We start from the raw sequence: 13,260 nt of genomic DNA, 5'->3' as shown, positions 1-13,260 counted from the left end.
GAACTTTACACCGAAGCCTTATGGTTTATATAGTTGTTCTATCGTTTATAGTTACATATAGCCATACTTTGTTTTGCGTAGCTCTACAAGCATTTAAAGCCTAACATGTATAATTATTTATTAACAATCTATATATATCGTTTCTAGTTATTAGGTCTACAAAAGCCTGTTTCATCTTAGAAATAGCAGCAGCAAGAAGTGGAAGAGTATGCTATAATTAATGTGGTTAATGCTCAGATAAACAAGTTTAATGTTTTCATGTACTGATTCAGTTTCAAGGATTTAGAAGTAGGAAGTCCACTGAGACATTGACAAGCACCCCTTCATTTTACAGATGAGGAAGGAGGTCCAGGGAAGTTAAATACTTGATTTTGCTGATGGTCACATAGGTAGTGAGTAGCAGAACCAGAATTATAACCATATCTACTTGGATTGCAATATAAAAGGCACCACTACATAAGACGGGATATTTCTGCGCCTCAGTCTGATAGAACATTGAGGGTCTACATCATCTAAAATAAAAGTGTTCAAATATATTAGCATCTAAATTTTCTTAGGGTATACTTTATGAAGAGTAATTTTGCAAAGTTTCATATCAAAATTGTTTAAAGATCTCTTTTTGTATTGTTAAAGTAGATTAAAGTGTCAGATTTGTCTTTACATGAAAATCTAATGACTGTTCTTCAAAATTTACAAAAATACCAAGAAAAGGATATAGATCTTCACTGTTCTTACTAGTTAAGAGGACAGTTATTGAATCTTCTGTGTAATTATCATACAAATGCTAAGGTTGACCTTGGGATATATTTACCAGCTAGACTACTTCAAATTATTTCCAGGAAAAACTGGTCTAAACCACATACGTTCGTAGGTGATTTTTACCAGCCAGTAACCTACAATCAAAGTATGTAGATTTGCCAGAATGTTGAGAACGGTGTTAACCAGCCCAAAGGCCCTTTAGAAGCCAGTTCTGAAAATTTTTAAGCCAGAATTAAAATCTCTAGAAGAAAAGTCATCATCTGAATTTTAATGCAGTAAGTGACTACTGGAATTTCCACATGAAAGTCAATTAGAATATATAGTTAGTAAATGAAGTTTAAAAGATGTGGAGAGTGTAGTGCTCATTTCAAAATTTATCCTTTTAAAAGTTCAGAGTTAACTCCTGAATAGGGAGTTACTTTAAAGTAGCGTATGTATGTCATAGGGAAATTAGAAATGTTGGAACTACAAAGGATTTCTAGAAGTCCTGTACTTACTGAGATCCCTCATTTTGAAAATGAGAGCTCTGAGTACTGAAATTTTGAGAGTAGACTTTTAAGCTATTTTAAGTTATTTTTGGTTTTAAGTAAAACAAATGTTTTTAATTATTTTAAGAGTTGGAAAGGATGTTACATTTTTTAGAATAATTTAATGAAATATTCTGATTTTTTCCAGTGCATCTGGGGGAGGTGGTGTAGCCATTGACAACAAAATAGAACAAGCAATGGTAAGTAAAAGTTAATAGTGCTCTCATTTTTTTATAGGTTGTTTGTTGTAGGAGGCAGTTGGTTTTTATCAATTCTGAAAAACACCTAAATTCTTTAAACCAAGATGACCAAAGTATATTTTTTATATAATGACATTTAATTGAAACTGCTAAAAAAAACATTGAGAATTTTTAGCCTAGAAATACCAGTGGAGTTACTATTTCTCCCATTTGAACGTCTCACATTTCATGCATTACCACTGATAAATCAGGGCCATTTTAAGGGGCATACATAATCAGAATGCATTATGTGCCTTCAAATATTCCAGCATCAAAAATAGTTTATTGACAAAAGAATACTAAAATGAAAATTTCAGCTAGAAACCTTTGTCATCCATTTATAGATGATGTTTTACTCATCTCTAATGAATAGACCTGTTCATGTTGAATCTGTTTCTGATTTCTCCTATTACTATCAATTTTTTTATTCCCTTAAAGATATTCTGCTCATATTGTATATAAAATATTTTGATTCAAGCTTATTAAAATTATAGACTATAAATAAGGACCATTAGTCTCAAACTATTTTTCTTTAAGATTTTAGAGTTGGAAATCGTAGGCACCTTGTCTCTTAAAGAAGTGCTAGAACTAGTTAAATATCACTTGAATATCCTTTGTTCTCTTGGTCTAACATCTAAGCATGTGATTTTAAACTTTTTTTTTTTTTAATTCTAAGCTTATAATTGACAATTTAAGGAGCCTAGTATTTTTGGAAATCACTCCAAAATTTGAAAAGAAATCCTGGGCTAGCTGCCTAGTTGGAAACTGGATTTTTTCCACTCTTATCTCCCTTAGGGCCAGTCAAGATACAGTAGAAACATTAAAAGCAAGAGCAAAAGAACTAATATAAAAATGCCTCATGTTTATAAGGCACCAGGTAGGCCAGAACCAAATAGCAACACCTTTCCCTTATATTCTTTGTGACATTACTAATTTTGTTTTTCACAGGATCTGGTGAAAAGCCATTTGATGTATGCAGTAAGAGAAGAAGTGGAAGTTCTAAAGGAACAAATAAAAGAATTAGTTGAAAGAAACTCTTTACTTGAACGAGAAAATGCACTGTTAAAATCTCTTTCAAACAATGATCAATTATCCCAACTCCCAGCCCAACAGGCCAATCCTGGTAGCACTTCTCAACAACAAGCAGTGATAGCACAGCCTCCGCAGCCAACGCAACCTCCACAGCAGCCGAATGTCTCCTCAGCATAAAGCTTTCTTGCCTCATTAAGAAAAAAACTGAAAGCAATCTATCCTTGTGTGCCACTGGTATTCTTTCCACTTTATACGAAAGCAAGTAGCCATGCTTCGGTTGTGTGTTTGGCCTTTTCAGTATTAGACAATCATTCTACAGGAGCTTTTCCTCTCTTTGAGATGTCATGCAGCGCTGTTGATGTCCAGTTTTATGTCATCAGTACACAAGGAGGATAATAGGTGGGGTTTATTAAAGCAAGCCGAGTCTGCATTTTACCTGGTGCGCATGAGTGGGGTCTTTTCAGAGCTTTGGTGGCTCTCCCATGTTTCCTATTACCCGTGGATTTACCCTGAGCCTTCCTCGCACATTATAAATAACAGTTCATCTAAAGAGCCACTTTTCTTTCAATATCAGTAACATTTGCCTACGTAAGTTTTCATTTATTTGTGTTTTATTTATTACAGGGCTGCTATTTTCATAATGTACATGAACAATGTCACAGAACTTTTTTAATTTTTTTGAATAATTATAAGTATCAGTAAAGGATTTGAAAGACAGGATTGCATTTAATAGATAAAATGTTTAGGCAATAATTGAACAAAAGAATCCTGGCATATTTCTAACACTAATGGCAATTTACCTTCGGTATTTATTTTCAGTAGTAAAGACCCAGCTTGAATGTAAATTTTGTATAGTGTAAGTATGAAGAACATAGTGCAACTGTACAGGTAGTCACCAGTTATTGTGATATAATAAATAATTGGGCTATTTTGATGAAGAAAACTTTGTTCATTTGTTTCTACTTTCTAATAGAGAAATTGCCACGATTCCTCTGCTTTTTGACATTTCGTATGACTTTCTTTTTTCGGGTGGGAATAAAAAGCTGTGAAATTGTTCAACCTACTTTGTAACCAAAGAAGCAAAGCTGTGTAATGGAGTTTTTTTTTATAATGCACATTCTTTATGTATTTTTATTTAGTGTTTTCTCGGTCACAATTTTCTTTGCTGTCTAGCATGATCTGCATGACCTATAATCTTTGAACCACTTTCGTACCTCATGTTTTTATCCAGCACTCTTATTGTAATATGTACTAGTCTGTGAACAATGTCAAATAAAAGAACGAACAGGTAGTATGGTGGAGCTGAGCTAGTGTACCATACACTAGTTGTAAAAAAAAAAAAAAAAAAAAAATGAAGTGAGCCATCTTTTGTTCATTTAAAATGGTGTTTTGAATTTCGTATGCAGAAAACGTTTTGTTACATTGCAGATTTTAATGTATTTAATAAATGCAACATGCAGATTAAGTGCAGTGTATACTGAGTATTTAAATTAAAATGTACATTTCATAAATACAGTTTCAAGAGAAAGCATCATTTTGTGTATACTAACACATTAAGTGTATGTCAGAAATTGATGTATAAATATATATTTTAACACATTTTCTGAAATTAAACTGCAGTTTTGTTGAAATATTTGGCTCTATATGTGTTCAAAATTTAATTTGATTAGATTTGTATTTTCACAGTTCAAGATATTCCTTAAATGAAAACCTGTGTTCTTAATGATTTAATGATAGTTCTTAAATTTTCAAAGTAAAATAATTTAAGAATGCAAGAATGGTGAGCAATATTTGTACTCAAGATTCATATTATGTCAGTGACCTTTAAGTAAGAAATCCTTGTCTACCAAAACTTTTACTTGAATTCAGAAAGGTGCCTGTAGAAAACTTAACATGCTGTGTGTCTATAGCCAGCTAGCTAATCAGGAGTTAACGGGAACCAATAGTTAGCTCTCTGCGTTGTTAAAAGAGGATAAATAACTGTTCTTTGTCTATTTAAAATTAAAACTTCATCAGATTTAGCCACAAAGGAAATGCGTAAAATTGGGGTGTATGTAGGATTACCAAATATTTTATGTTCTAGTTGTGCTGGAGGATACATTGTTGAATATAAACAAAATTTTAATGTTAATAATATGAGAAAAAACTAAGGAACTAAGGACATAAGCTTGAGAAGTAATCCTGTAGGTGTGGAACAAGATTCTAAGTAGAGTCACCACCAATGCGTTAGGAAATGAAACTTCCGTGTTGGAATGTCAATCACAAGGCTCACCAGGTGTGCTCCTCAAGTCCAAAAAAAGTGTGATATTTAAAACTGGCAGATAAAAACTAGTATTAGAAAAGGTTGAGATTTTTGTGAAAATACAAATTTTGGTTCTTGGGATAGAAAAACACTTCATAAAGTAATAGTCACAAAGGAAATGATTGATAATGTTAATTTAAAATGGTAATTAAAAGCAATTATTACTATTTTTGCATTAAAAAAAAAAAACCACCACAGTAGAAAATATGGGTAGTTCACAGAAGAAATAAATGGCAGTTTCTAAAGTTTCAGCCTCTAGTAACCTAAGAAATGCAAATTAATATTTAATGAATTGTTATTTGTCTTTTAAATAGCAGGACCTAATGTAGAAAGGCAAACTTTCCTGTGTACTTCTAGAAAGTAATTTGACAATATGTATCAAGAGCCTTAAATATTAATAAACTTTTCAGTTTAATGACATAAGATAACTCATGGTGCGGTGTTCAAAAGATGCAAAATTACAATAGTGCTCGTCCTTTGCTCTCCCATCCTTCTCCTTCCCATTGGGTCCCCCTTCCCCTTACATAACCCCCAAAACAGCTGTGAAAGGAAACCTTTACATCCAAACCTACTCTCTTGAGGCACGCCCTCACCCCGAAGTCAGGGACAGACTTAAAGGTGGGAAAGCTTAACTGTTTTTTAGAATAAAATACACTGTATTTGAGAACAACATCGAGACATTACCCCAAGTGTTCGGTTTGTTTAGATCTTAAGGAAATTTCAGTTTGACCTCAGATTTAAGGTCCCTTAGTCCACATAATTGGAATATTTATTGGGATGCCAATTTGGGGGGCACAGTCTTACAGGAATGCCATCTGTAATTTTCTCTTGTAGACCAAAGTGCCACACAAGTTTTCTGTTGGTTTACTTTAACCAACCAGAAAATCCTAGGTGAAGAATTCGTTTCTGATAATGGCAATATGTCTGCAATACAAACCGAACTTTCCCCAAAGAGAACTTATTTTAGGTAGTTAACAGTGTGATTTTACAGCTTGCTACACCCCCTCCCAAAAAAAGGCTTATGAGGCGTTAAACATGCGGTTACTTTAACTCATAGTTGTATGTTCAAAATAGCTGGATATTTCAATTCTGTTATAAATGTTCTGAGCTAAGTAGAAGTATTAAGGTGGAATGCTTTGCCATCAAGTCCCCAGAAATAGGTAATCACAACTGTCTTTATCCACAAAGAATTATCACAGGTCAGAGATGATGATGTTTCTCGAAATTCAAACTGGTCACTCCTAGACCTTTTAAAAAAGAGCTGGGACAAGTCCTTAAGATTAGAGTAACTAAAATACCTGTTCTTAGATGGAAATTCACCTCTGTAGAACTAGAAATAAAATAACAGCTAATTTGGGGGGGGAAATTTTTCAGATGATCTGAAGTCTAATTTTTTTAAAGGAGTCTCAGTGCAGGCACCTTGTGACTTGACTCAATTCTCTTCAATACTTTTAAAAGGACAAAGCCCAGGTCTAAAGATTCACAGTTTGAGGACTTAGACAAACCAACATGTACAATGCAATAGTGAAAACATACAAAGATGGATTTGTCAGGGGAGGTTCCCTCACAGAGATGACACCTGATAAGGAAACAGTGCTCCAAAGTTTAAAGGAGAGCACAAACAAAACTCCTTGAATTGCCACAGAATTGTTTCCCAGGAGACAGACTCAGGCAAAGTCTGACTCACCATAGTAGGTTGGCAGCTAGAACAAAAATAACTTCCCGAATGATTTTAGGCAGTGGGATTGTGACCAGATAAGCAGTTTAGAAAAATTAATCATTCTAGTTACCAATGGGAGGTGAATTGGTGGGCTGAAACTGGAAGTGGGGAAGTAATTTAGGAGGTACAATAATCCAGAAATGAATAGGCAAAATTACAAAATGATAGGCAGATTAGTGATGCTCATGAGGAAGTTTGTCTTGGGTCTTTCTATACCATTATCCCCTCTACAATGAACATTCCATTCCCAACATCCGGTGTCTGTTCTTTCTGCTTCCAAAGAAAGATCAGAGAACCTTATGTCTTAGAATGTTTTAGTCAAACTCTTCCTTCCAACAGCCATAATACTTCAATGAAATGAAAGTCTTTGTTTAAAGGAATTTCAAGAATTTAGCAAAAGGGTAGGGGGAATGGAAGACCCTTGGCTTCATATTTATGCCTCTGTAAATTCAGCCCTCTAGGTAAACCAAATTTAGTTCCTTTATGGTGACTAGAATTAGAGTGTCCCAGAGCATGAGTCCAAATCCTGTCCCTCAAGGCTATCCTTCCCCAAGAAGGATAATGTGAGTTTTGGCCCCATTGCAGATACTGAAACCCAAGTCAAAATAGGTTTTGTTGGCTTCACCTTTTCATTCTTTGACACAGTTCAATTCAGAAGGCTTCTTTCTTCCCTGTAAGTCCCCTGCCTAAGCAAAATAATCTCTTCTCCCACCCCTTCCTGCCTCAAGCCTAGTAACCCATGTTTCTATTTTCTAGCAATACTAACCTAATGGCTTATTATTTAGTGACATATATTTGCACCCTTTCAACATTCTAGGATGCAACTCTGTTACATGTACTTCTATGCCAAGTCACAGAATTTCTATAGCGAGATCTGTTCTTTGAATGTATGTATTCCTTTGTCAGTGGAGAATATCACTGTACAAGTGCTATTTAATGATTTGCTTAGTGGGCTACAGTTGGTATGGCATGCTATGTTCACAGATGAAAAATGGTAAGTGAGGCACATACACAAAGCAAGCTACAGGTCATAGACATTTTTTTTTTTTTTTTTTAACAATCATCATAAATAAAAGTAAGACAGCCTTTCGGGATTGGTAATGGTAAAAAGTTGTAAAAGTAAAAAGTAAAAAGTAAAGTTGGTATTTTGCACTGATACAGTCTACTTGGTCATAAAATTTGTTCAACATAATGAGTTAGCTTTATTTTTTTTTTTTCTTCTCCTTACCAGGAAAACTGATAGATTAGGCAGTTTTGAGAATTCTTCCATGATGTGTTGTCATAGATTGAGCTATAAAACAGCATCTAACTTTATGGACTAAGACATTGCCCACAGAAGCCAAAGTTATCCCTTTGAAAGAAGGAAGAAAGAGGTGTAGTAACTTAGATCATAAAAATAACTGAATTTTAAAACAAGGCAAATGCCACACTTCTACTTGCCCATATAAAAAGTTTTTACCTTTTCATTTTTCTATATAACAACTGTAAAGTAGTCTTGCCTACTGCAATCCAACTGTTTTCCAGATCACAGTTCTTATCCTCATTTCACAGGCAAGCAACACATCTAGAGATAGGTCACACCTGAGGAAGTCCATGGACAACAAGGGAATATTTTCCCCACACTTGGCGTGAAATAATTTACCAGGTCAGTGTCTTATTCCAGTATTTCTACCAAAATAGATAACATATAATTTAATCAGAAAAAAGGACTATGTGTAACTTTGTCAATCCCCTAAAGGTTTTGTTTTTGAGAAGTTTGGGTTTTATTTTTTGTTTTATAGAAACACCATTGGAATGCACTTTAGTTCTATTTCAATTCAGGTGCTGCACCCTGTAATAGATGTTTGGAGATAGATAAATGGGACATGATTTGTGCACTTCAGGAGCTATGGTTCATGTAGAAGTAAAAACTAAAGTGCCATTGTTTATTCAAAGTGTTTGTCATAGTTTGTGAACGTCATATAATCTGTTGAATGAAAGGTTCATGTAAATCAACCATAATATTGCCCTGCCACATGACATTGCCAGGAAGCAACTTTACATCACCAAAAAGCTTTAACATCAAACAGTACTTTTAGAAAGAGGGGACTTGGTGAAAAGCCTCCTATCTCTATAATTGAGCCTGTGAGGTGTCCCCTAAAAAAACGGAACTAATCTGAGAGAGAAGTTTACACATTTTTTAATACTCTTAAGTTTGTAGATAATGGAACTGATTTAAATCAAACTTAACTAGAATAGAATTTGTGTGTCAATGAGTTATATTCTCTATTATCTTATAAGCAACACACTCATTATCTTGGCTGACAAAACCAGCTACCATTCAGTGAACCAAGTTAAGAATAACTCAGGTGCCTGATGCCAAAAATAAATCTGATAGAGCTGGAATCCAGAAACAACTATGTATTGAATAAGTGATAAAAGTAACATTTCAAATTAGTAGGAAAAGAATGGATTATTCAACAAATAATATTGAGACAACATAATCATTTGGGGAGAGAAAATAGATCTCTAGCTCACAAAAATTAAATCCAGCTAGACAAGCTAGACAAGTCTATTGCTTTTTGGTCACATATCCCTTGTAGAAATCTCCCTGTAAAAATTCAGATAAGCAAAAAGTTTTATAAGATTATGAAGAGATGCCCAAACTCAGCAAAATAAGGGAAATGCACAATAAAAAGAAGCTATCTCAAATCTAGTTGGCAAATATTTAAAATCTCTATAAATCACAAGCCTGCAAGAGTGGGAAAACAGATAAATTGGCACAGCTACCTTTAAAGGCAGTCAACTGGTATCCATTAAAATGTAAAATTCACATGCCCTGTCGCTCAACATTTCCAGTTTATAATGAAACACACTCCCATTCTGTGTTCACAGGGTGGCCTGTACAAAGATGTCACTTGTAACTTTGTAATAGAATAAAATTGGAAAAACAAAATACCCATCAAGAGGCTGGAACAGTATAAAATACTGGGCATCAATAAAAAAAAAGAGCAAGATTCATACACCTACTGACATGGAAAGATCTCTTAGATACAATACATTTTTTTCAAAGTTTGGGGAAACAACAGATAACACATGCAATACATATGATACCATTGATTTTAAAACACATACCACATATATTCACACACACAAATACTGTATAGTGTACTTCCTAAGTACCTATTTGTATATTATAAAAATGTATAGAGAAGGTCTGGAAGGATACTAACCAAACTGTTAATAGTAGTTTGGTGGAGTGCATTAGCTTTAACTGTAATATTCAATGTTTTTGAGTATGCATTCATGTATTGTTTGTGTAATGACAAATTAATAAATTAGAAATAAAATTAAATAGAAAGTGTTTCCTTCTTGTCTCTTCTGCTAATGTCCTCCCTGGTGCCCTGGGTCTCACCGTTTTCAGCCTTCTCCCCTCCCCCTTTCCCTCTCTATTTTTCTTCTCCTTCACCCTCTCCTCGGACTTCATCACATCAGCCAGTGTTTATACAGGCTTAATATGTAAATAAATGATAAATGAGTAAGCCTCCACCTGCTTTTTCAGCTGCCTATTCTGCCTTTCCACTTCTTCCACTTCCACTCGCTGCTTGTCGCTCACAATCTGACCTGGTAGGAGTTCTCCCTGTGCCCCAAAACCATTTTCCACAAGGTCACCAATGATCACCGTATTGCTAATTCCTTCCAGTAAGTTTCGTTTCTTACCTTATTGAACTGTTTTACCTAATTTTAGTTTATTATCATTTGTTTAGCAAAAAGGTTTCTACCTCTTCATTTCCCTCCTTTTCATTTTTTTAGGGGCTACTCTTGTTAAAAAAATATATATATATGTATATATGTGGCGGAATTTACAGACTTGTGTTTACAATATACATATATATATGGCTGAATTTCCTAGTTTTCTTTTAATAGATTAATCCATTTTTGTATATTATTATTACAGGCATATTTGATGTATTTCTGCCATCTTATGTTTTCTCTTTAGAATCCCTTCTAGGTTTCCCCCCATTTTCTCCCTTTTCCTGGCTTTTATTCAATTGATTGTTTTCTTATTCATATTTTACCCCTCTGATTGTTGGGATGTTATACATCCCACATCTATTCTTGCAGTTGTTTACCTTCTAAATTTTTTTTATCATTTTGCTGTGGAAATTTCTAGTCATATACAAAAGTAAACAGTATAAGGAACTGTATCTATCACCCAGCTTAAACAATTATCCACTTGTGACCAATCTTGTATTATTTATACTCGCACCGGTTTTCCCACCATCCTCTGGATTCTTTTGAAAGAAATTCAAGATATCATAGCACCTTCTCCATTCCTATTATATTTCAGCACGTATTTCTAAAAGATAGGAATTCTTTAAAAACCAGCCATAATACTACTTTAAACAATAACCATAATTCCTTAATATCATTAAACATCTAGTTTATGTCTACATTCCCCTGCTTGTCTTAAAATTTTTTATAGTGCATTTGTTTGAAATCCGATCAAAATAACGTCCATACAGTGCAACTGGTTGGTATGCCTCTGAAGTCTCTTTTCATCTATAGACTCTCTAACCCCCTCTTTTTTCCCTTGAATTCTTTAAAAATTAGGGTTGTTTGTCCTGTAGCTTTTCCAAAGTCTGAACTTTCCTGGTTGTATTCTTGTGGAATCATCTGTCCCCTAGAGTTCCTGTAAATTAGTTAGCTCTAGGAGCTTAGTCATTTTCAGGTTCATATTTTGTCCAGATTAATTCCTAAGTGATGGTGTATATTTCCATCACATGTTGCCTGGTTGTCCCTATTTTGGGATTTGGGCAGCAGTTAATAATCACTGTCTAGACTCATTAGCCTATAAATTCTATCATTCCTTCTCACTCATTAGTGAAATTACTTCTCTAAAGAGGAACTCGCCCTTATCATCTGTTCAGTTACCTTGAGGTACAGTTCATATGAGGAAGGCAGGGACTTAATTCTTTCCTTTCCTATCTCGGTTTTCAAAATAATAAGCTGAATTCCTACAAAGGAATAAAAATAAATGAGGAGTGATTAAGGAAGATTTTCTCTGATATTTATTCCGAGAAGAGGGAGGGGAATGAAGTAAGTTGATTTAGGATGCTGTATTTCAGTGTTAGTAGGGAGAAGCCAGGAAACAATGACTCCCAAAAAGTTGGTAGATAGACTTGTCTGTTTACAGCTGAGTCTGGGCGTAACTTCTGAGTCAAGAGTACCTTGAGGGAATGCGGGGAGGAAGCCACACTCCAGGCACAGTGGAGGCTGGCTTGGGAGCAGCATCAGCAGACAGGAAAATCAGGACAGGGAACCCTGAGAAACCAGAGAATGAAGAGTTACACAAATGAACAGTGGACTTTTGTGTGCCCGCTTTCTACCACATGGATAGTGGAGATACTACCCTTCCAAATCAGGAGGTTTCCTAAGAAACACAGCATGGGATGGGTGATAATTAGCTTATGCAGCATTATGTCTAAGCAATGCAATAAAGATCAGCAACACTGGTACCCATGTGTCCTATTGCCTTTGTTAACCATGTCTTGACTCTCCATGGGAATCAGCTTATCGTTTTAATGGTATTGCTCTGGACACAAGAAGAGGTTTCAGTGTTGGGACATCAGCTTAAGAATCTAGGTGGTTGACACAAGAACCTAGGTCTGTATAACCTCCTAGAGACCACTCCTCCATCCACCTTTCTCAGGCCCATTGCTCTCCCATTCTTCTCCATTCTATCCTGCCCCCAGTTGACTGTCCTTGTTAAGCACTCACTGAGAAAAATTGAAAAGAAGCTCCTTGTCAGGAATATCAGCCTCTTTTTATTTTTTTAAATGCTTATTTATTTATTTATTTATTTTGAGAGAGAAAGAGAGAGGGAGAGAGAGAGACACAGAGAGAGAGAGAGAGAGAGAGACAGCGAGAGCATGCATGCAAGTGAGGGAGGGGCAGAGAGAGGGAGACAAAGGGTCCCAAGCAGGCTCTGCACTGTCAGCACAGAGTCCCACGAGGGGCTCCAACACACAAACCATGAGATCATGACCTGAACTGAAATCAAGAGTCAGATGCTCAACTGACTGAGCCACCCAAGCACCCCTCTCAGCCTCTTTTTAAATGGGACTCTTGAAGGCTACCCTGTCCTGTTCTCCAGAGAGAACCCATCCCTGTTCAGCATTAGGTAATGGCCATGATGACAGCTGACTCATCTGGGAGTGCAGCTTTCTTGGAAGTTTCCTTGCTCAGATAATCACACCTTTCGAGAAAAAGCAACTGGTTAATACAAGCTTCTACCCCTGAATATTCCAAAATGTTGGCTCAAGGTAGAGAGTCTTAGAAGGAGGACAAGAAAGGGCATTGTGGTCCTGGGACCAGTCTGTGGGACTTAAAATGAACTATCTAGGAAATGTGGCACAGAAGGTTGCCAATGCCTAGAGCCAGAAGCTGAGTGGTGTGAAACTAAATGAGAATCCCCCTTTGCCCTTTGATGGCTGGGAAACTTCAAACCAGGTCTCCCTCAAAGGTAGTTCTGTGAGAACAGAGACTTCTTTTTTATTCACAGTTGTATTCCTGGTACTTAGTACAGTTATTAAATGGATGAAGGGATGGATGGATGGATGGAGGGTTCACACTTATGTTATACATACTTTATTCTTGAGTTTTCTGAACTGTAAATGTAACCTGAGATAACCATATCAT

General features: G+C 35.5%; 1 protein-coding gene across 3 annotated transcripts in view; it reads left to right on the top strand.

The window, feature by feature from the left end:
- TSC22D2 (TSC22 domain family member 2) overlaps positions 1 to 5,287 on the top strand; it is a 48,671-nt gene extending 43,384 nt beyond the window's left edge. For 2 of the 3 annotated variants that reach the window (XM_019439489.2, XM_019439482.2), the window contains 2 exons: positions 1,435 to 1,486; positions 2,474 to 5,287. In XM_019439489.2, coding sequence (XP_019295034.2) covers positions 1,435 to 1,486; positions 2,474 to 2,734 — 313 coding nt within the window. In that variant the 3' untranslated portion in view covers positions 2,735 to 5,287. The remainder of the gene's footprint in view (positions 1 to 1,434; positions 1,487 to 2,473) is intronic. The other variant, XR_002077221.2, reaches the window with a different exon arrangement.
- The last annotated feature ends 7,973 nt before the right edge of the window (positions 5,288 to 13,260 follow it).

Source organism: Panthera pardus, unplaced genomic scaffold (assembly GCF_024362965.1).
Source record: "Panthera pardus isolate Hobbes unplaced genomic scaffold, ASM2436296v1 HiC_scaffold_16, whole genome shotgun sequence".
Classification (NCBI taxonomy): domain Eukaryota; kingdom Metazoa; phylum Chordata; class Mammalia; order Carnivora; family Felidae; genus Panthera; species Panthera pardus.
The sequence above is the reverse complement of the archived record's forward strand: the minus strand, read 5'-3'. Positions and strand labels throughout refer to the sequence as shown.